Genomic DNA, 23,684 nt, shown 5'->3' with positions numbered 1-23,684 from the left:
TCCTTGAGCACCGCTGGGAAAAGAGTGTGTGTTGTTGACTGTCAAGGTGGTGTTCACCCCTCACTTCTCTTTGACTTGTCATCTGTTCTTAACCAGCCAAAATGAAGCCCAAGTGTATTTTATTTACTGGGATACTAGGTCCAGGTTTGTTTTATAAAAAATTCATAGCACATAGCAGCGGGTCTCACAGATAGGAGGCGTTCACTAAGTAATAGGGGGATGGCTGGAGAGTTGGATGGGTTCGTGGGTATTTGTGCAGTAAGCAGTTGTATTTGCTTGTACGTACTTGTATAGTCTGGCTTTTTTTGCCATTGACCTGAGGCCCTGAATTGAAGATTTTTCCCTCACCTTGTTATACACAGACCCGCCGCCACCACCTTTCTGGCATTTATAATTGTGTATGTTCTTTGGGGTCCCAACACCCTGTGACCATGGACTAAGTCTCAGCTCTGTTCCTTTCTCTGCAGGTACCAAAGGCTTAGAATGTTCTCCTTCCACCCCCACCATGAACTCCTACTTTTATAAGTTCATGATCAACCTTCTCAAGAGGTTCAGCAGTGAACGCAAGCTCCTGGAGGCCAGAGGCGCTTTCATCATCAGGTCAGGCGCAGCGCACCTTCTCTTCCTCACACAGCCACGCTTTTTCACTTTACACCATACAAGGGGTCCAAGCAACCATTTTCTCTTCCACTTCTCTCCCCTCTTTTTCCTTTGCATTTATTCTTAAATGAAACAGAACCCCCCTTCACACTAGGTTGCTGGTGCTGCCAACACCAGAGAGGTCAATGTCTCCGTTTCTCAAACGAATGAGTTAATTTTTTGTTTGTCGAGACACTGTTTTCCCTTGAGGTTAAATGTCCTCTCAGCACGCCCTTGTTGGAGTCTTTGGGGAAGAAAGTAGGTGAGCCAGATGGAACACGAAACGGCGCTGTGCTCAGGTGCCCAGCCAGCACGGGGTTTGGCCAGAGTTGGTGGTAACAGTTGCTCTGGCAGAGCTGGGATCTTGAGTCATGTGAGCCTGGCCCGGACAGTCAGTCCCAGGGCCCCATCCCCTATTGGCCTCTAGAACTCCCATCACCAGCAGTATGGCCAGGTCTGGCCCTTTGCCTCCTCCTTAGCTCCATGGAGCTGGGGTCACTGAAGAGTGCCCCTCAGGTCACCAAAATCTAGATGGAGCACAGATTTCTTCAGGCTCCCCAGTAAAGCCAGGCAGAAGAGTTTTGGCAAATAGTCTGAGTGGCCTCTAATGCTCTATGGCAGTAGTTCTCAGCCCTGGCTGCCCGTTAGTCACTGAGGGTGACTATTAGTTAGTGACTGTTAGTCACTGCCCGATGTGTGAAATAAGCACTTCTAATGTGTTGGGGTACCAAAGCTGGCCGGGGTGCTTGGGGAGCTGACTAGACCAGTGTGGCCCATGGAGTTGGGAGGATTCCCAAGGCTATCTGCGGGCTCTAGGGGTTGAAGGAGGATTGCTGGCAGAGGGTCCAGCCTGTACAGTTAGCAAAGAACATGGAGAGTTCATCTTGCTGTGATTCAGAGGGTAAAGGGGAAAGAGACCCACCTTTGCTGGCCACACCAAGGGTGGAGGCCTCACCCAGAGGCCGGGGGGAGCCACTGAAAGGGCTTGGATGGGGGGGACAGTGAGACAAGATTTTTAAAGATTACTGTGCTGCTGAGAAGAAGGGGTGGATGGAAAGAGCAAAGTGGATGTGTGGGAGACCAGTTGGGAGGCTGTTGTCCAAGTGGGAGATGGTGGCTGCTTGGTAGGGGGATGGGAAGAAGCAGCAGTATTGGGTAATTTGTAAGAAGTATCATTGATTAATGATCGATTACCTGAGGGCCTGAGAAGACAAACTGTTGGAATGACACCCAGGACTCTGGTGTGAGCACGGGGTGGATGGTGGTGGCAGTCCCTGCGATGGGAGCTCTAGAGGAGGAGGGAGGGCGGAGTTTTGAGGTTCAGTTTCAGTTTGCTCTGGTGACATCAAAGGAGAGATGAAGAAGCAGGTTGCTATCCTGGACCCTCAAAAGAGGGACCTATGCCCTAGTTATAAATGTGGAAAAGGATAGCATAGTTCTTCCTTCATTTATGTCTCATTCATTCAGCAGATAGTATTACTGAGTACTGACTCTGCCAAGAACAGCTCTTGATGGCTCTGTCCTTGTGGAGCTTTCATTCTTAGGGAATAAGAATGGTCAGTGGTAATAGGGGCAGAGGCGGAAGAGGAGGGGCCTGAAGCAGAGCCCTAGGGAGCTCCAGTGTGTAAAAGAAGAGGAAACCAAGAACAGAGGCTGAGAAAAAGGGCCCGAGAGGTGGGAAGAAGCAAAAGGGAGTGGCAGGAGACAGTGACGGGAGATGAGGCCCACAGGGGTCTGCCAGGAGCCATGCCAGGAACCTGCCCAGCCATAAAGGTGAACTGAAGGAAGGAAATGGAGTGAGCAGCCCCTGGCCCCTTCATCTACCACTGCCTGCCAGGGCTCTAGCTCCAGAGCTGAGGGTGGAGTTGAGGGCATAGACCAAAGGACTGAGTTGTAGGAGGAGACAGATCTGCCTGGCCAGAAGCACAAATAGGACCACCGAGTTTTTGCCCCTTGGGAGGAATGGGCTTCTAATGGTCCAGACCACCACAAGGGGTCCCTGTGATGGTAGGAGGCTGTCACGGCCCTCTTGCATTTCTGGGGTCACATAGAGCAGTTCTCAAGCTCAACACTGTTGGCATTGGGGCTGGGTAGTCCTTGGTGGGTGGGACCATCGCATGTGCCCGTCCCAGGGGAACAGCACCCCTGGCCCCCACCCACTGATGTCAGGATCACCCCTGCCCTCCCCGCTGGGACTGTCAGAAATGTTTTCCAGCATTGCCAGATGCCCCCTGGGGAGCAAAATCATCCCAGGTGAGAACTGCAGTTACACAGGGACAGAAATGGATTCTTAACCCTGATTGGCCAGACGAGGAAGATTTCTAGTTTTACTTCCCACTAAGTTGGACAGTCATTGGGACTAGAGTGGGGATTAGAAGTGGTATAGGAGACCCCCCACCACCACCAGGAGAGCAGTGGTCTGTCCCCACATGAGTGGCAGTTTATATGGTTTTCCAAATTGCAGACATGTCACTTCTCTTGATGAGCCCTCCTTGCCTGGAAGCCTTTTGAGATCCAGTGGAGAGAGAGGCCTTTGAAGAAGGCATTTACAACTAGTTCCCCTCTGGAGAACTGGACCATAATGGGTTTTTCCATCCTCCAGCAGCGTCACATGCCCCATCAGGGACCTGGGGAGAGAAAGCTCAGAGCAGTCAGCAGCATCCCCAGTCTGCGTCAAGCAGAAGTGTGGGCATCAGGGGCATGCGTGGGTGTTCTCTGCACCCCCTCAGGGACCCAAGGGCTCCATGAAGCCAGTGGCCCAGTGGCCACTGCTGTGTTCCCATTACAGCCTCCAGAGTAGTGAGACTTTACTTGCTTTGTCTCCTGTCTTCTCGGTGTCCTGGGCTGACCAGAATCCTCATTTTGTAGAAGGGAAATGAGACGAAGCCACATGCCTGCCAGGTGTGCTGGGAGCTGAGCGCAGACCCTTGCCCACTGCTAATTCCTCACCCACTGCTTTATCCTTTCTGTGAGATTGCAGAGGCCAGATGCCTTGAGGGGCCCTGCACAGCATGTGGCCCAGGACCACCTGGAGCCCAGCTCTTCAGAGGGTCCGAGGGTCCTCTGGGCCTGTGGGGTCTTCCCTCATCCTTCTGGGGATTTAGATTCTGGCGATCGCTCCCTATTCTGGGGCTCACATCCCTCAGGGACCACAGTGGGACCCTCAGGCAGCAAACCTGACCTCCAGGCTGTGCCTCACTGCTACACCACACGCCAGCGGTCTCCTGGCCTTTGGCACTGGCACAGGAACCCAGTGGGCTGGGATGGAATGAACCTTGTGGCTGGGCCCCTCACACTTGTCCCTCCCAGTCATCTGCGTCATTTGTCCAGCCTGCCATCCACCTGGAAGCAGCAGCAGCACCTGCTTCCTCTGGGCAGCACTGGCTCTGCGGGCTGGCTGCCTGTTAAGCCAGTGTGCCAGGCCACTGCTGACCAGCCTGGTTGCGGTCCCAGCCCACCAGCCTAGGCTCCTGGGGCACACAACACACAGTGACAGACATGGAGGAGGCCTTGAAGATGTGCTCTCCTCCTCCTTCCTGTGATCAGACAGGGGGGGTGAGGCCCCTCAGCGAAGTTTGCTGGGAACCAGCCGTCGGGAGTATCAGCCCGCCTGTCTGCTTCTCGTTTCATTTCCTTATTTTTTGCTGATGGCTTTAAAGAGAAGCATAATAATGGTCCGTGCAGACTGCTGATCAGAAACACAGAGCGACTTAACCCTCCCCTTCAGGTGTTCCGCAGAGAGAGAAAGAGATTCCTCTGGCGACGAGTGAAAAGCCACTGTTTCTCCAGTAGTGCGTTTAGCTCAGGGAGCAGGAGTGGTTGCCGTCCAGAGGACAAAAGCGGCCAGAGTTAAAGACAAACATCTGGTGGGCGTCTTGGCGTTGAGGAAGATGCATGATTTCCCTCAGGACCCTGGAGTGTTTCCTCTCCCCCACGCAGCTTTCCCAGGCTGCACCTCCATGGGGGGGTGGGAATAGGGCCCCGAACTCCCACCAGGCAGGCCCCTGGGCGGGTCGGACCTCCTCTGTGTCTGTGTGGCCTTGTTATCTAGTGGACACAACAGTTTAGTCGCATGTGTATTTTGGGGAGTGGGTAGCTCCAAAGCCTCATCTCATCTAGCCTTGCTGAGATGTACTCTGGCCCAGGCCCTCTCTTAGCTGCAGTTGAGGCTGTGCCCACATGGGGAGGAAGGGGTCGTGGGGTAGAGGCACCAGAGGGGCTCGGACACCCCCCAGCCCTGCCCACTCTTCTCCCCCTTTCCTGGACTCCATGGAAATGGGGCAGATGGGCCTGCCGCAGGTCTGCAGGATCCAGATTAAGATTGGAACTTCTAGAGTCAAAAAGACTTGGGTTCGAATCCCAATTCCTCCAGTTTTGGCCGTTTGGCTGGCTGTTTCTATAGTCGTGCCTGCCTCGTCGTCGTTTTGCAGAGAGGGTTACGTAAGACCGTGTACACCGTCGCGCTCGGCACAGCTTGACAAAGGAGAGTTCTTGTTCCGCCTCATGACACGGCCTCTGCCTCCCATGGTGGTCTGTGAGGACGGGAAACCAGACTCCAGAGAGGATGAAATAATTAAACCTTCCGTGCTGAGAGCTGGCCTGGGCGCGCCCGGCCTACAGCCCCGGCACCACGGGCTCCCACCAGCGGCCCGGCCCCAGCCCCATTAAAACAACTCTGTCCCAAGTAGGTGTTGGTGTACATTTCCCTCCTCCGGCCTCTTCCCACCCTCCATGCCAATGCAGCAGAACAAGCGCAGGGCTTGTTTTCCCATGAACCAGGCCACTTATACTCAGTAGAAAGGGAGAGGAGGGAGAAAACGCAGCCTGTTTGATAAACTGATATGAACTGCAGCGTGATCCAACAGCTGTGATCCTTACAAGGCCTGCTTCTGTGCTGGGAAGTGAGTGAGTCTCAGGACGCTCCACTCTGCCCGCCAAGATGGCCCTCTGGCCAGCCGTCCTTTGGCTTAACCAACTGTGCTTCCCCCCCCCCCTCTTCCTCCCTGCTGCCTCGCAGAGAGGACTTGCCAGAGAGAGAATGCTTTCTTTTTAACAAGTGCCTGCTGTGAACTCGAAGGCTCCAACCCCAACCAGCCCAGCTGATGGCAGATGAGGCCCTGAGCACCCATCCCGAGGACATGGGTGCCCCTAAGCTGAGAGTGTTTGAAGAGGGTGGGCTGGGAGCCCAAGTGGGAGAGCAGGGGCCAGGCGTGGGTCTTCTTCCATGAGACCTGAGCCCAGAGAAGCCCTGAGATAAGGTTTCTGGTTCATCCTGGTGCCCCCTCGCCTCTAATACACAAGGGCATGGCAGCCTTTCCAATTCAGCAGATGCTCACAGTCCCTAAAGTGTACCCCTAATCCTCCCGCCCTTGCCCTACTCACCCCCCACTGCATCCCTCCCCCCCCAGGTTTGCATAAAAGCCCTGTGTTTGGTGGGGGAGGAAGGAGGAGGTCGATAGGTGGTGGGGCAGGGGAGCTAGGGCCTAGGAAGCCACTAGAAACTGGAGTTGTATTTAATTGCATCAGGGCGAGGGCCTCAAGAGAAGAAACTCTATTTCATGCCATAATGGGGAAATTCCACTTTGCTGTCCTCATGTGGTCCACCTGTGAGACAGGCCGTCGGCTGGGGCCGGCCGTGTCACCACTGTGGCTAGGGCAGCCCACTCTGGCTGACCCTCCCGCACTCAGCTCCCCTTCTCACTGTGCATCCTCCCAGACCTTTCCAGCCTCTGGAGCTCATTGACATCGTGTACCCCTCTTACATTGTTCATATGTGCCACTTGACATGCCAGGGGGGCACTAGCCGGGCCCCCCAAAGTCCACTATGCTGATGCTAATGCAAGATGAATCCAAGTTAAGTGGCAAGACCCAGATCCCTGATTCAAATGGCATTTTAGAAAACTATACTTCGCCTCTGGCCCCCAATCCTCAGGAGAGAACTTCTAAGAGGCCCTACTCACTTTCTTTCATGCTCCCCTTTAATGGGATGTGTTCTTTGGCTCCAAATACAAATAAATTTCCTTGACGAACATGCGCCAACCAAAGTCTGTATGTATGCTGGAAGGGACCCTGATGCACCTACCCAGAATACAGGTGGGTTTGGATCTTTTATTAGTTTGAAGCCATATTGATTGGGTCCCCAGCTGAGGGGAAAGAGAAGGGACATTGAACAGGGTTGGAGGAATTCTTCCAAGGAATTTCTAACCTCTCAGAAGCTTCTCTTCTTGCTGACTTTAAGTCTGCCCAGGTCCTGTATGAATCTTCTGAAGGTTTCCACAGTCCTCCTTTCCCCAGAGACCACGGGGCTGGGGTGCTTTTGTGGAGATGCAGGACAGCAAAGGGAGTGTGTGGCAGGAGCTGTTTTGCACAACCAGCTCTTGGCTTTGATCTAACTGGAAACAATGCTGAGAAAACGCGACTGGCAGGGATGATCTGACAGGCCAGGCAAGAGTGAGAGAAGAGTCTGCCCTCGAAGGTAAAATACAAAGATGTCCTTGGGAAGGGCAAAATTCTGGCAGCCCAGAGAGCCCAACCTGACCTGTTTCTTTAGTCTCCTAGCCCATGGAGAGGTGCCACATCCCAGCACCTCACAAGACCATCTGTGACCCAAAAGTGTCCGGGAGGACTGAAGACCTGGAGGCGGGCCAGTGGCTTTGCTCTGCGTCCTCCGGGCAGTCTCCACGCTGTCCCTGTAGGGCCCACTGTCACACACACACTGGCGCTCCCTGTAAGAAGGGCGTATTTCCTTCTGGAAAATGGGAACCACATGTGGTGGGCCTTGTTAGGCAAGGCTGGGATTAATTAGGTCCTACTGGGGGAGGGAGGAGGAGAGGAAGTGCTGGCCAGAGGGAGCCCGGCTCAGTAGGCGCTGAGGTCTGAGGAGCTTCAGAAGAAAGCATCTCCGTGTTTCAAGGCTCCTCATGGATCCCCGTGACAGAGGCCTGGAAGAAGGCCAAGGGTCCGCTCGCTTTAGCAGAGTTTGTGGGAGGTTAGAGGTCACAGATGAACTTGTTGGGGGTGGTGTTAGGGGTGACCCAAGCAGCCCTCCTGCCACGGAGCCAGCCGTCTCCCACGCACCTCGAGGCTCCTGTGGAGGGGATGAGCACTCAGGGATGGACCAGCAGGAAAGCTCATCTGTGCCCATCACACGCCATCCCTTGGACTCCCCGTCGTGCAGGTGCTGGCAGCTGCAGAGTTCTTTCCAGCTGCAGATTAAAGGCACTTTCTTGTAGTCTCCACACCTAAGAAGCATCAGCTCCCCAGCCCGTAGCTCAGGCAGCCTGCGGGGCGGGGGTGACTGTCAGGAACTGTTGCCAGTGGCTGAGAACTTGATAATGAATTTCCTTCTGAAGTTTGAGAGGTTTTCCAGATGGAATGGACAGTACTCTCTGAATCTGTTTATACTTTACCTAAGGATGCCAAGAAACTAACAAAGTTTTGACCTTGGTAAGTCAGACAGCTTAGTTAATTAGCAAGTAGCTGATGAGTATCATAATGTAGTATCTCAACAAAACAGTGGCAGGAATTGGCCCCTAGAAACCGCTTCCATCCTCCTGCCTCCTTGGGGTAGGGCTGCATCTGTGCCAGGACAGACAAAAGGTGTCCTTGGTTTTAAAGGTGCTTCTGAACTCCTAGAACAGCAGTTCTAGAGTGTGTCCCGTTCACCCATCGTAGAGTGCTTCTTAGGAAGTTCTTTCTTTTATCATGGAGTCATTTTAGCTCAGGTTTTCTGGGGTGCCCCTGTGTGGGTTTTTCCCTCTCTCCCCACAGCATTTTCCTTTAGCGGGTAACCATGAAGAACACACACACACACCATGCCCCTGTCTTCCGAAAAATATAGAGGAGGTCTCTATCATGTGCAGTTTCTAAAAGGCCATTCAGACCAGCCTCTCCTTCCACATAGAAGGAGGGTTCCTGTCTCAGCATATATGATGAGGACCCTCACCTGGGAGAGCCCTCACCTGGGAGAACCTTTGTGCAGAATTCAGCCTCAGGAGGCAAGCACAAACCCATGTGAAGTCCCTACGATCCACAGGGAAAGGCACTTTGTAACCCAGGCTGTGATGGCCCACCGAAGAGGCTCTTGGGATCCAAAGTGGATAATGGAACTTCCTTTAAAAAGTTTGCAGTTTCACCTTCCAGGAACGCCCTCACCCCAAGTCCTGGGACATGTTCCATGCTCCCGACTCCACGGGGCTGCTGTACAGTGGTCCAGAGACCCCAGAGCGGAGTGTCTTGGCTATCTTACAGATTGGGTGGTGGAGGCCATTTGGGAAAACTGCCCAGTTTTCACTCTGGACTCTGCTTTTCCTCAGCCCTCATGAAAATTAAGCTGTGCTCTCTTGTGGTGTCTCCCTTTCGCCCAGGGTCGTTAACCCACAGAAAATCCCCACCAAGACCCATCCTGATGTGGCCGCAGCCGCCGCCTCTATGAGGGCGCTCATCCTGCTAGCTACCACCTCCCATGCAGAAGTGAAACGCTGAGTCTAGGTGTCCTTTCCTGTCTTCCTTCTGGGCCTCGGCCTCCTGCCGTCCATTATCGTGGCCTACTTCCGGTCTATATTTAGATGACATAATCTCATTGGAACTGCCTGGCACTTGGACAATGAGTATCTTTCTTGGTCTAAATCTCCGTTTTGACTTGCTCAAGAGGACTTGTCTCACCCCCTCCTTATCCCAGATTATTTGTGCTGCCTCTGCCTCATCGCAGTTGCTTGAACCTTCTGTGTCGGCCTCTCTCTGAAGCTGAGCTGAGATGGATTTCAGGTGCCTCCAGAGTCTTCCCTCATTTCTTTCCAGTCCCCTGCCGCCAAGCATCCCATGCTGTTTATTTTGAGCCTTGTCTCTCTTTCCTCTCGGAGGCTGCTTTCCCATGTGCTTGGTGTTCTGTGGGAAAATGCTCTCCACTTCCTCAGAGGAGGCTCCAGCTCTCACATAGGATGGGTTTCCTGAATGTGGGGACATCTCAGCCTCCTTATTGTGCACCCCCAGATTGCTGCTGCCTTAGTACATAATGACGCTCCCACTTGCACTTCACCCTCAGCCTTGTGGTCAGTAGACACATGCCGTGGGGTGGACCCCTGTGCCCTAGACTGCCGTCTGCATTTCCCTCCCCGTGAGGGAAGAATGGCCTTCATGTGGCTTCAAAGAAGACCGTGCCCAGGAGTTCTGACTTGTTTACTGCTTGTTCTGGCATCTCTCTGGCACAACCCTCTTCCTTTCTCAAGCATGTACCACTCTGCATCAGTGCCCCAGATCTGTCTCCTTCCCTTCTCCTGACCAGGGCAGTGCAGCAGCCCTCCCTCCCTCCCACGCAGCCTGGGTGCCTGTGATGCCTTTGTCAATGTAGATTTTTCACTGAAGAACAACATACTATCTAAACATGCACAAATCATAGGGGTACTACCGCTCACTTATTTTTCACTAATTGTCTACTCCCACATAACGAGCACTCTATCAAGAAGTAGAGCATTTCCGGCACCCAGAGGTCCCTTTTGTGTCTCCTTCCTTCCAGTTATGACCCCTCTCCTCCTCCTCAGAGAAGCTGCTACCCTGACCTCTATCACTATAGGGTTTGTTTTACCTGGTTTTTAACTTTATATAAATAGGATCATGCAGTTCAGACATTTCTGAGGTGACTGCATCAGTGTCCACACCCCCAGCCATGTATGAGAGCTCCAGTGGCTCACATCCTCACCAGCGCCTGGTGTCATTATTCTTTGCTTTTAACCATTCTGGCAGATGTGTGGTGGTGGTATCACCGTGTGGCTTTAATTTGTGTTTCGCTGAAGCCTAAGGAGAACTCCTCTTTGCTTACTGGCCTTTTGGATACTCTCTTTTGTGATGAGCCTCTTCAGGTTATTTCTGCATTGGGTTTTTGATGTTTATTGATTTGTGAAAGTTTTTTTATATATTCTAGATCCAAGTCTTTCTCGGATGTGTATACTACAGTTGTCTTTTCCTACACTGCGGCATGCTTCATCATTCTCTTAATAGTATCTCTTGTTAAATAGAAGTTACTAATTTTTAATGTAGTTCAGGTGATCCATTTTTCTTCGGCGTTTTTTACGTTTTGTAGTGCTTTTTCAGAGGATTAGGAGCCCATGAAAACTAACCATAAAGCTGCCTATTTCTGGTTGATGTTTCTTAAGCATTCTCAGTGAGCTGGAAAATAATCCACCTAATACCCAAAGGTATCATTTCTTAGCTCTGGACAGGGTCTTGGAGGCCACCCAGTCCAGCCTGCTTGTACTTTGTCAAAGCAAAAAGTCGTAGTCCCCCTCCATCCTCCCACCCGGCCGAATCCCAGGGGCTTCTGGTGCAGCCAGGCCAGCAGTGGGCTGCAGCCTGGAGTTGAGAACCACTAATCTAGCGGTATTGATCGGCACTCAGAGCGATAGGGGGCAGAAACCCAGGTCACAGGTACCAAAATGAGCAAGGGAGTTTGACTAGCCAGCATGACCAGACAGAGGTGGAAAGCAGCAAAATCCGGGAACTCGGCGTTTCCCTATGGTGCCATCTCCCTTCTTGGCCCTTGTTTGAGATTGGCCGTGTTGTCTTGGTTTCTTCAAGTAGCAGAGATGTGGTCACCACGTCCCTACAGGATAGGCTGAGGGGAAGGTCTCATTGGCTCATGCAGGGTCACGTGCCCACCTCGGTGGGGCAGCAGTGGTCGGGTGCTACAAGTGACAGCCCCAACAGAACCCGCATGGAATAGGAAGCGACAGCTCTCCAGAGGAAAGGAGCCACTGTGCCCATGAGAAAGGGAAGGATTTGCTGACCAGCCACAGCCACGGGGGGCCCGCACATCTGCTTTCCTGAGTAGTTCTCTAATGTGGAAAAGGAAGATGCAGAGCATCGTTATCTCCTACTAATCCTCCGGAGGATTTGATGACGTAACAAAGTGTTTAGAAGTGTGTCTGGCACCTGACAACTGTGCAGTAAGTACCAGCAGCAACTGTGACAGTAATTGTGATGAGTCGCATCTACCCTTTCTCTGTGCAGGCAGGAGCCCGGAGACCTGGGGCGTGGGTGGTCGCTGGCCACTGAGCCAGGCCTGACACCCACCCGCCCCCTTTTCAGCCGCTCATTCACTCCAATGCGGCACACACGTCTCCCTCCGTGTTCTGGGCTTGACTGCTACTGTTTCTTGTTTTCTAAGGAAGAGTAAGGGAGCAAGCCATTGAACAACCCAACACATGATCCCGCCATTCTCTCTTCCTCTGCCCTTGCCCTGACCCTGCCCTGTGCAGTGCTGCCCAGTCATGACTCTGGACTGCACGTGACAGAAAACTGGCTCTCTGTTGAAAAACAGAAAGGTGGTGTGCAGTCAGGGACAAGGATTGGTTCATGTGTACCAAGAGCCATCCTCGTGTTCTCAGGACTTGGTCTTGCCTTCTCCCCTCCACAGCTGGCTCCTCTTCCTCCTCTGTCAGCAAATCCTGTGGCAGGATGGCCACCCACGGCTCTTGGCTATCTCCTGCCCCTTCGCGCCCCAGCCTTCAGCAGCAGTGCTGGGCTTGGCTCTCCTGGGCCTGTCACTGTGGCCAGAGAATGCCTGTGCCCTGATTGTCCAGGACAGGACCTTGTGCCCACCTGCAGATGCAGGAGGAAAAGCAGTTCTTCACAGGAACCAGAACCCGAGGCTGCTGGTAGGGGAGGGAGACTCAACCAGTGTCCATGCTGTGGTCTAGGTCCAAATGTGGACTGAAGGAGGATGTGAAGCAGGGCCTACTGGGGGACAGCAGAAAGAGGACATATCCCCTCCACTCTCCCAGCAGCCAAATCCTCCATCTGTCCAGGGGTGGAGCTGTGTAGTGACCAGCAACTTGTGACCTTCCCAGAGACCACCACAAGGGCAGGCAGAGAATGGAATTCAGCCTCCAGCTGATCCTGTCTCTCTGGCTTCCTTCCTTTTGAACCCTGCACCCCACCAGACTATAGATTGTGTGCTGTGTGGCTGGATGTGGCCTTGTTGTTTAGACACAGGCCCACCACCTGCCAGCAGGGCCACGTGGTGCGTGCTCCCAGAATGGTGGCTCCAGGCCCTGATTAAAGAGAGACCAGGAGAGTCTCCATCTAGATTCTAGGCTCAGTTCAGCGTGGCCAGAAGAGACCTTAAGAGTCAACTGAATTCTTTCATACATGAGGAACTCGGGCTCTGGTTTTTCCAGTAACTGTTTCCTCGTGCTGCCATCGTGCCATAGCCTGGGCTTGGTAGGCCCAAGCGCAGCCCACACACTGACAGGGCCTCAGATGGATCTGGGCCACCGTTAGAGGGACGAGCTCAAGCTAGCCCAGCTGGGCATAAGGGTCAAAGATTCACTCCCCACGAAGTCCTTTCCATGAGTGTTCCTAGAGCGCCTGCACCGTGCCAGGCCCCCCCTCCAGCCTTGCACACGTGCGAGACAGAGAGCGTATTCCTCCCTTCATCAAGGGGACAGTGTAGTGGACATAGGCAGACAGGTGACAAGTGACCAAGAAATGTGTGCCCTGGTGTTGTGATTTGAGCTCTGGAGGAAATGGTGGGGTGGGGGTGGGGGGGGTCCTCAGGTTTGGGCTTGTGTTAGGGAGTTACCCCATAGCTTCACCAGACCCAGGAACCTGTGACCTGGATCTGATATTTTCTCGGAGCATAAAAGTGCCCTAGTTTTTCCTCTCCTCAGGCTCAGCTGAAGCTATGCCAAGAACTGGCTTTTAAAGGCTGCCTGAAATGTGGTTTGGAGCCAAAAATCTATAGAGCCAGTGCATTTGTGACCTTGTTGAAAGTGCTTACTGAGGGAAATCAAGGGGGTAGGATTTGGGACTTTTTTTTCCTTTTTAAAATTCTTTTTTAAAAATCAATTTGGCCCTCCTCACCCCATCCCTTTCCTTCTTGGCTCTTTCCCTCCCCAGAATGCCTGAGTCCTCCAGCCCCACTGAGCTCATCTCTTCCATTTGTCCACACCTCCCCCATTCCTGAATCCCTCTCCAACCCCCCCCCTCCCCCCCCCCCCCCCCACCCATGCTTCAGGAATGAAAAATACCAAGTGGGTTAAAATAAGGAGCCTGGGTATAGCCCTGGAAATTAGGCCACAGCTGTCAGGCCAGGCAAGAGTCCTCTCTGTGAGAATGGAAATGCCTAGAGCAAGCGCTCAGCCCCTCCCTGGTGAGGAGAGATAAGAGCCTCTTCCCCAGCGCTGCCCCCACCTCCCCAGGGGGCGGCCAGGAAATGCCATTTGTCACTGAGCAGACCTGTCTTAGTGCCCACTGGCAGGGACACCACAGTGGACAGAGCTAATACCTGCCCTCCCAGGGACAGGGGAAGTGCCCAGCCCTGATGGAGGGGTCCAGGAAAGCTTCTAAAAAGAGATGCGGTCTAACTGAGCCCTGAAAGATAGAGCCTGGGTGGGGGTGGGGGATGACAAGGGGTTTCTGACGTAGCAAGCAGTCTGCCTAGAAGCCCAGAGGCACTAGCCTCTGGGAGGGCAGGTATTAGGGTTGCCTATGGCATGGCAGGGAGCTGGGAGTATGGCTACGACCAGGATCCTGGCTGCCTCAAGAGCAGCCCTGAGGCACCCAATGACCTACCGAAGGGACTGAGCAGGTTCAGAAAACTCTCCACCTGCTATGAGTGTCCCCAAGAACTGAGAGGAGAAACCACTGATCTGTGGCCACCCCTAGAGTCTTCAGGATGGCACTGAGTGAGCCCCCATCTCCCCCAGCCAAGGAAGGATTGTGGGTCTACATGAGGCCACGCTGAGGTGGCTGGCCCCCGAGAGCCCAGTGGCCTGCCCTGCTTCCAGAACATCCTTTGAGTGGAAGGGAAGTGTGGCCCGGGGCTGGGGGAGGGGGGGGACATACTCAGGGGTATGTTACAATTCTGACCTTAAGGTCTCTCCCTCATTACCCTGCCCCCCAGAACACCAAAGACTAGTTAGGAGTGGCTCTGGAAGCTTGCTTGACCAGGGATCTGGCTGCTACATCTTTCTAGAAGATTCAGTGTCACTGGGACCAGCACTTTGAGCAGCGAATCTGGACTAAATTTAAAACTTTCTCAGCACCCCAGACATCCCTGCCCCAACTTGTTTGACTCTCCAGAAGACACTGCCTTCAGCCAGTTAATTCCAGGTGCCTGTGAATTCAGCCAACTTGCCTCGTCTAGTCATTTCTCCAGAGAAGAGTCAGCTTTTTTCTTCCTCCCACGTGAGCTGAGCCCCTTTCCTGAAGCAGCCTCCCTGCCCACCTATGTCAGTAGCCTCTGGCCCAGACAGTTGGCTGGTTCCTAGAATGACCTCACTTCCTTCCTGCCCTTGAAGCCTGAGGAGCTGCCCCGGTCCCATCCCTTCTGCTTCCCCCCAGCCCCCCAGCCCCCCAGCAGTGTGGTAATTGGTTTCTTAGAGCTTCAGCCGTGCGCCCTGTCTGTATTTCCCGGTCCCCTGACCCTCCGCAGGAAGACCTGTGATCTTCCTGCCATGAGGACCCCGAGGGGAGGGGGCTGTGGAGAAACGGCTGCTCCCTCTTGTGCCAATAGTGCCCAAAATAGCAGCACCGCCACTTCTGCCCCCAGCCGCCCCCCTGCCCTCCCCCACCCCCCCCCACCCCACCCCCGGCCTGCAGCCCAAGGTCACACTCTCCCCAGGATGGGGCTCAGGGACTGGTGTGACCAAGCAGCTGCCCGGGCGCTATCTGCCCCTAGCTCGGCTCCCCGGATGAGAATCTCATTCTGGTTCTCAGAAGGTTACAGCTTTCATTGAATTTTGTGGTGTTTGAAGAAAAGCCCCTCTCCACATGTGCAATCTTCCCCAAGCCAACACGATGGCAGGGCGGAAGTAGGGGAGGCCAGAGAAAGGAGGGCAGGATGGACAGCCCCCGACAGGCATGAGTGCCCGAGGGGCATGGAAGGGGCACAGCAGGCTCCCCCACAGCTGTGCTGCGTCTCAAGGGCCAGGAGCCCGGCACAGCCTCCAGGGAGGACAGCTCCCTGTGGTTTCATCCCCTGAGCCCTCCTGCCGTGACTGCCCCCCCCCCAACCCTCTCCATCAGCCTTGGCTTGGCTCTGCCCTACCCCTCAGAAGGGGCATCTCGAAAAGCAGCCCCGAAATCCTCTGTACTTCTCCTGGAAGAAGGTGGTTGCATGGGGCCCTAGTGACACTAGCAGCAGCAGCCCAGGCGGTGGCCCTGCCGCGCCCAGCTGCGGTCGCATGTGGATGCACCTCTCACCCTGTGTGCTGCTTGCACCCACGATCCTCGGCCTGCCTGGGCCATCGGTGTGGGGCGGCTCTCCTCATTGAAGGCAGGGGCTTCGTCTCCATTGAGACTTTCTCCTCGTGATTCTATTTCAGGAGAAAGCCTCCCCTGTAGTAGGCACTCCTGCCTCCGAGTGGAGCCAGGCCTTTTCTCCTGCTCGCTCGTATTATGCTAATCACTCCTTGCAAACAGGCAGACTTTGTAGGAGGTTTGCCTGGTTTTAGATGAAACCTACGCCTTTGAAGCAAAGAGCCACAGCAGCTAAAAATACCATCTCCCGGCTGTTGATCCTCTCATTTGTAAAATGCATGTTTCCATTGTTAAATCTGCAAATCTGCAGCAGCCCCCACCAGGGAGAGAGAAGCTCCGCCATCTCAGCTGGAGCTTGGACACCCTCTGAGGAGGCACCGCCTTCTCTGCACCCTATCCCTGCTCCTCCCCTGAGAAGCTCCAGGACAGTCCAGATGATCCCCGGAAGTATAGCATTCTAACTTCCTTCTTATCTATTGTTTAAAAATATATAAATCATGTAAGATAAAAATCAAAACAATGCAGCAGATGCACCGTAAAACATAGACGACCTTTCACCACCACCTCCTCCCCCAGAGTAGCCTCCGCTTTAGTATCATGTATTTCCTTCCAAAACTTGGTCTTGCGCTTACAAAAGTACAGCTTGGCCGAGTTCGCGTCTAGCTGTGGCTGTGGTTTGCCAGCAGCGGGTCCGGGCCTCAGATGGCCCCGCAGCCCGCCTTGCTTTCCCTCCCGCACGCGCCTTCGGCGGAGCGTGCCCCCCGCATGATGCCGAGCTGCTTGGGCACTGCCCTCTGAGCTCCAAGCACACTGGCTTGGGGTCACCCTCCCTTACCAAGGCCACCACCTCGCCCTATTCAACTACATCGCTTGTCTCTGGATGTGGCCGCCTGGCCTCTGCTCCATGGCAGTGGCGGGTGCCGGGGGAGGGCAGGACGGCCGATCCCCAGCAGGCTACTCGCCTGGCCCACCTCTGCCGCCAGGACCTGGTCTGTAATTGCCACCTGGGACTCCAGAAGCCTGCCGACACTTTCCCCAAAGGGACTTCCACGGACGCTTCCCGCCTGGGGCCCTCGCTCGCTCTATTCATTTAATCCTGTGCGGATTTCCTGGGCTGGAAAGGAACATTCAGATGAAAAGCCCATTTCATGCGTCTTAAAACTCCCTGAAAATGAGTGATCACGAGAGGAATTTTTTCAGCTTCCTGGCAGGAGGTGAAGGAAGGTACAAATAAGAGAACCCTCCCCTTCTCCCCGCTACTTCACTCTGCCACCAAGGACTGAGGGAATCTCGTCCTTGCTGTCTTTGTCCTGTCACCTCTGCTGTGGCCCTTTTTTCTGCGCAGCCCTTTCTCTCTGATCTTCTTACCATTTTCCAAGAGACTCAGCAGTGAGACTGCTGTGAGACTTGCTCTGTGACCAGCTGTGGGTATTACTGTTGCACTTGCCATTCTGTTTCTGACATTTATCTCCATGCCCTGGAAGCAGGTACTTGTAAAGAGCCACAGACAGCAATCTCAGTTTATAAAATTTCACAAAACCCTCAAGACTAACAATATGAAGGCCAGAAAGGCAGGAGTGGCATGTGCCCAGCGCAGTGGCTGGTGAACTGAGCTTCCTCCCCGGGGGTTATCTGAGGTTGGGGGACACCCCAGTGCATAACTGCCAGAGAAACCACAGCCTGAGGCTAGGGTGCAGCACCGGTCTGGCCTGACTTGCCCTCCTTTCCTTCTGTTCAAACAGAGCAAGTCGGGGTTGTGCACAATGGGCTGGGGACCTCTCGGGTGGACCAGCAGAGAAATAGCAAAATCCCGGGTAGAAACTTAGGAAAACCAGACCTGGGCTCTGGGGAGGTGAGGTTACGTCATGACGTCATGACGACAGCATCCACGGCCTTACCCAAAGCTCCAAGGCTGTGCATCCTTTGGGATGCTAATAAAATCTCCCCATTTCTAACAGAGAGTGGTATCACTGAGCTTGTGGCTGTAGCTCTGGGAAGGCAGTTTGGGGGTAGTGGTTCTCAGTCTTGTCTATAAAGCCTGTTAACACAGATCACCACTTCCTGGAGTGGGCCTGAGGGTGGGCTTGGTGTCCCATAAGGCCTTCAGGTGACCAGGTTTAGGGGTCTCTTGGTAAGGTGCTGTTCCTGGCTTGGAGGGCCTTCCTGCTTCTGAAAGGTAATTGTGTGACCTTGTGGGTAGGTGAGGGCACTGATGGGCCGTGGGGGTGATGACTCCCTACTGAGAAGTGGGGGGCCAGTGCCCTAGAGCAGAGGACTGAGGCTGCCACCAGAAAGCAAAATGGCAGCCCCTGATTGGAACCATTCAGGGCAGGTTACATCCCTTAAAGAAAAGTCACCAGGGGAATGTGAGATAGAGGTTCGTCGCTGTGATGACTGAGGACCCAAAACCATGAGGACAGCCAGCCCATTTGAATGAGGAGTTTGCTGGAGGAGGCATTCTGGCCTCAGTGCAGTGACTACTGCGGGCTGCTGGACACAGGTGGGGCGCGTGGCTTTAAGATTAGAGAGGCAGAGCTGCAAGGAGGCCTCGGGGTCTGGGCTCAGTGCCCAGCACGCGGAAGGGAGATGCTCACCGTCTGTAAAAGTTTGTGGTCATAAAAGCAGCAGTGGGGAGTAATCCCTTGGCCTGGAACAAAGGACTCATTTGGGAATAATGGGATGAAGTAATAGAAAATCTGAACAGAACAACTCGGTAACAGAAAGACATTTGGGGTAAGGCCATCCCCAGGCCATCCCCAGGTACAATGGAGCAGCCTTGGGTGGGCTCCTCTGGCTCCTGGCACTTATTTTATTTGCTTGCCTTATTTCTCAGAAGGTCATCCCCATATCTGAAGTGGAAATGGCAGAAATGGGGCAAGGCGGGAGGTACTTGCCCTTACCCATCCTAAGACACACTGTAAGACATCTCTATTTATCTACTTCTCCCTGGGAATGCGTCACAAGCCATGGGATAAAGGGGTGTCTCTGCACTGGATATTTGAGTTGCAAGGATTGGAGCTCTCAGTCTGGTGGAAAGAAGGGCTGCTCTGGGGTCTGTGTCCTGCAGGTAACACACAGTGTGAGACTGTCTGGCAGAATGGAACGTGAACTCGGGGTCAGGAACTCTGCTCTCCTGCGGGCATGGCAGTGTGGCCTTGGACTAGTGCTTGGCTTCACTTTGGCCCTCCGCCCATGAGCACCTGATCCCTGAGGACCCCCATGCGTGTGGCTGGAAGCTGGCAGGGGTGTGGATGGGCAGGCACATCTGGGGCCTGAAAACAGTTTGCCCAGCTGTTTGTTAACATCAGGGCAGCATGCAGCCACTTCGGGAGCTGGAGGCTGAGCACTTCCTCGGGAGGAAATCCTGCTTGGAAGGGTAGGAGCTCAGAGGGCTTCAAAGGAAGAGAAAGTCTCCATCTGAAATTCTCTAATGGCTAACCCGGGAACTCCCAGACACGTGGGGCTCAGACGTACTGGTTCCCCGGCTGCATTCAGGGCCCCGGTAGTCTCCCCTTCCCTTCAGACCTCAGGCAGCAGCCGGCCTGGGACGTGCACTCAGGAGCCAGGGCTCCTAGCAGAGGTGTCTGGGAAGCTGTTGATGGAGTCACCCCTACGAGGTCGTTCCCCTGCCTCCACCTCAGCCATATCTGAGTCTGGGTTCTGGCTAGCAGAGCTGTGGGTGCATTTCCCCGATTCTGCCTCCCGTGGACCCCTGGAGAAAAGCCATCAGAACTACGTGTAAAGTACAGGGCAGCACTGTCCTGGCCAGGTGTGGCCTGTGCGGTCATTGCCTGCCACCCACAGCGGCAGCCCCAGGTTGAGGGTCAGGCCGCAGTAGCTGGTTTGCAGGTAAATTTCCCCAGAGCCACAGGAACATTCTGAAGAAACTGAGACTTCAGTCCATCAGAGGGCCCAGTGATACCTACAGCCAAAGTACCCCCAAATCATGTCTTCCAAAAAGACCATGTCTGAGCCCCTGTGCCAGCTGGGCCGTGAGACCCGCAGGCTGGGTGTGTGGCCTGGCAGCAACTAAGAGCATAGGGGGACGGGGCTGGGCCACCAGACAGGGCCTTGGCAGGGCTCTCATTTGTGCTTCGCTTTCATTCGCTGCTAAGAGGGGCAGCTGAAATTACACCTGTCCCACGTTAATGGGATTCAAGGTACGTGACATGCCTAATGTAGAAGCACTGCCGTGTGTGGTCGTTATGGGGCAGGAGCCTCTGTGACAGGAGAAGGTGGGAGCCACCTGTTCTCGAGGGCTTTCCATGTGTCGATGTTTCTCAGAATCGATCGTCGTGGAAACAACAGGATTTCTGTTAGTGACCCTTCCCTTTGCTTTCATTTGCTGACTATTCAAAAGATGAAATGCTCAGGAGCTGCTTCAGCGTGGGTGGAACCGGAGGGTATTATGCTGAGTGAAGTAAGTCAATCGGAGAAGTACAAACATTATATGGTTTCACTCATACGGGGAATATAGAAACTAGCAAAAGGGATTATAGGAGAAAGGAGAGAAAATGAGTGGGAAATATCAGAGAGGGTGACCAAACATGAGGGACTCCTAACTCTCGGAAACGAACAAGGGGTGGTGGAAGGGGAGGTGGGGGGGGATGGGGTGACTGGGTGATGGGCGCTGAGGGGGGCACTTGATGGGATGAGCACTGGGTGTTACGCTATATGTTGGCAAATCAAACTTCAATAAAAAATATACAAAAAGAAAGAAAGAAAGAAATGCTCAGGAGCCGTGGGCTTCCCGGGGGTCGGGGGCGGGGGGAGCCTCCAGCTCCTCCCACCTCTCCCACCCCCCAGCAGTGCCTTTTCCTCCAGTGCAGGCACAGCTCAGCCAAGCCCCCAGGGTCTTCCCTCCATGCCCTTTGGGTATTCCAAGCACCTCCAGCATGGGGATCCTGCCCCTGCCATCGCACCTGCATCCAGCTGCATTCTGGGGTATCTCCACCATGTGGGATGGAAGGTAGAGCATCTTTTCTGGGACACAAACCTGGACCTCGTCTGTAAGTCAGACACCTGCTGAGTCCCCTCAGAGGCCTCTCCTGGCAAATTTTGTAAGTGCTTCAGCCAGAACTAGATGCTGCACAACCCTACCGCCTGCCCCACCCCCCCCCCCCCCCGCAGGGTTCAAACCCCCCTGACCCCCTGGCTCCTGAGCATGCAGTTCCTCACGCAAGCCATGTTCCAGAGCTGTCATCCAAGCCACCTTGCTCCTCCTGGCAGTTCATCTCCTGTTCCATAAGTATCCATCCCTGGGCCAGGCCTCATGTGGTTCCAGACACATTCTGCCTTGGGAAGCAGAGGTTAAGAAAGGAGACACACAAGCAAATATTGGGAGGTGAGCTCAGAGGGACTGTGCAGATCTTGAGGAAGGAGATTGTGGGCAACTAGCCAAGGTGAGGCAGGAGAGGGGTCAAAGGCTTGAAGGGGACTGGAGAGGTCTCTAAGGATGGACACTGGGAAGCAGGCTTGGCCAGGTTGACAGAGCACAGGGCAGATAGGGCCTAGGCTGTCAGCTGGGCCATGTGCAGGAGACAGCTTCTCTCTTAAGTGAGTGGAACCCCTCACATGGTAGAAAGGGCCACCTGACCCCCCTGGCAGTGTATGAGCCGGAAGTCACCTCTCCTGGCTCAGAGCCACACTCATCTTGGCCCCTGGAAAGGGGTTGGCTCACCACAAGGCAGCAGAGACCGTTTGGTTTTCTTAGCTGCTCCCATCCGGATGAGGCCTTCCCTGGAGGTCTCCAGATGAGCCCAGCCCGGGTGTCTGTGGCCCCCAGGAGCCTGGCCATGCTCCTCTGTAATAGAGCAACAGAGAACTAACTAGATAAAAGACCCCTTTCTTCCTCTTCCCCGTCATGCTGTGCCCCTCCCTCCATCCCTTTCCATCAGCTCTCAGCAAGACCCAGAAAAACAAGTCATCGTGCCTCCTCCCACCACCACCACCACCACCCCCCACCCCGCAAAGAAACTTTTAAACGTATCAGACACATAGACTGCATTAAACACGATGAATTTTTAAGGCATGAGTTGGCAGGGTTACCATGGCTGCCTCTGCCCTGAGGGGCACACTGCTGAGGATTGATTGAAATAAATAAAACAGATTTACAATTTTCATACTTGGGAAGCTGGGAGCTAGAAGAGAAGAGGAGTGTGGGGCGGGGTGGGATGAGGAGAAGTGGGGGCAGTGTGGCTCTGGAGCTTTCTGAACTTCAGATGGGAGGCTACTCCTACTTCCCGTTCTAATGTTACTCTGACCTGAAGGCCGCTTTCTCTTTAAATTCCTAAAGGATCCCAGCTGTTGGGCAGGGGCAGGGGCAGGGCCAAGGCCAAGGCTGGAGGACCTTTGCAGCAGGAATGGTGGCAGTGGCTCTGGGCTCCTGTGTTTTCTATACTTGACATCAGGCTGCACTTTGGAGTTATGGTTGTGAGACTCCTGGCATCTCCTGGGACAGCCCATGTCCCCTTGGCCTTAGACTACTGAGGGCATATGGACCACAGCCAGAGGAGAGAAGTGAGGGCCCATACCTCCGTGTATCCTGCAGTCAGGACACAGACGCTGGGGATGGAGACAAAGGAAGGAGGCCCACCTAGAGGGACAGGGGAGGGTTCTGAGCAGAAATGACTTGGCCCATGGAACGCCTGGGTGGCTCAGCAGTTGAGCACCTGCCTTTAGCCCAGGGCGTGATCCCAGAGTCCCGGGATTGAGTTGCACATCAGGCTCCCTGCATGGAGCCTGCTTCTCCCTCTGCCTATGTCTCTGCCTCTCTCTGTGTGTCTCTCATGAATAAATCAATAAAATCTTAGAAAGAGAGAGAGAGAGAAAGAAAGAAGAAAGAAAAGAAAGAAAGAAAGAAAGAAAGAAAGAAAGAAAGAAAGAAAGAAAGAAGAAAGAGAGAGAAAGAAAGAGAAAGAAAGAAAGAAAGAAAGAAAGAAAGAGAGAAAGAAAGAAAGGGAGAAAGAAAGAAAGAAAGAAAAAGAAAGAAAGTAAATAAGTAAATAAAGGAAAGAAAGAAAAAAAGAAAGAAAGAAAGAAAGAAAGTAAAAGAAAGAAAGAAAAAAAAGAAAGAAATGACTTGGCCCTACTGCCAAGGACACCTGCACAAGAGGTACCTGAAACTTGTTCTTCGCCCTCATGGGCCTGGCACTGAAGCCACCTTGCAGAGGCCCAAGGGGGCCCACCCCATCCTGTGCTTTCCCCAGAGGCAGCAGCCAGTTTTAGCCTCAGCAAGGGACCTAGAACCAGGCCTGCCTGTCCAGTCACCCTGGAGACCCCAGCCAGACGGTGTTCTCCACCCCAGAACTAACCATCCCCTCCCCAGACCACCTGCCAGAGAGCTGAGCCGCAAGCCATGTCCAGTGTGGCCCAGTGTGGCTGGAGGCCTGGCCTGCCTGGGCAGGACTCCTGATGCTAGAGCACAGAGGTGGAGGTGGGGCCGGGCAGCATCGGGCAGGTGGTTTAGGGGCCACAAACAGACCTCCCTGTTTCTATCTGGGAAGCCGTTTACTGGGCTCAGCCCAGCCGGAGGTGCCGGATGGATCAGCCATGTCGCCCACCTCCCATGTGACACTAATGGCTCGGTTTCCTGGGTCTGGGCGGCCCAGAGGGTTCATTCCCTTGATCACACAGGAGACGGGGGTGTTAACGAGCCGGGGCCCACTCTCTGAAGGCTAATTCCGACTTCTGTGTTCATCACGGAGCAGTTGGCACCAAGAGGCAGGAGGGTTGAAGCAAGAAGAGGGCATGAATAGCAACGGGGGGAGTTTGGGGGGGGGTGGGAG

At 54.0% G+C, this 23,684-nt stretch overlaps 1 protein-coding gene across 1 annotated transcript in view; it reads left to right on the top strand.

The window, feature by feature from the left end:
• The window catches only part of VAC14 (VAC14 component of PIKFYVE complex), a 101,090-nt gene that overhangs the window by 61,241 nt on the left and 16,165 nt on the right, over positions 1-23,684 (top strand). The window contains exon 14 of the mRNA XM_041772479.1: positions 468-600. Coding sequence (XP_041628413.1) covers positions 468-600 — 133 coding nt within the window. The remainder of the gene's footprint in view (positions 1-467; positions 601-23,684) is intronic.

The sequence above is a fragment of the Vulpes lagopus genome, chromosome 10, assembly GCF_018345385.1.
Source record: "Vulpes lagopus strain Blue_001 chromosome 10, ASM1834538v1, whole genome shotgun sequence".
Taxonomy (NCBI): Eukaryota; Metazoa; Chordata; class Mammalia; order Carnivora; family Canidae; genus Vulpes; species Vulpes lagopus.
This window is presented reverse-complemented; position numbering and strand designations above follow the sequence as displayed.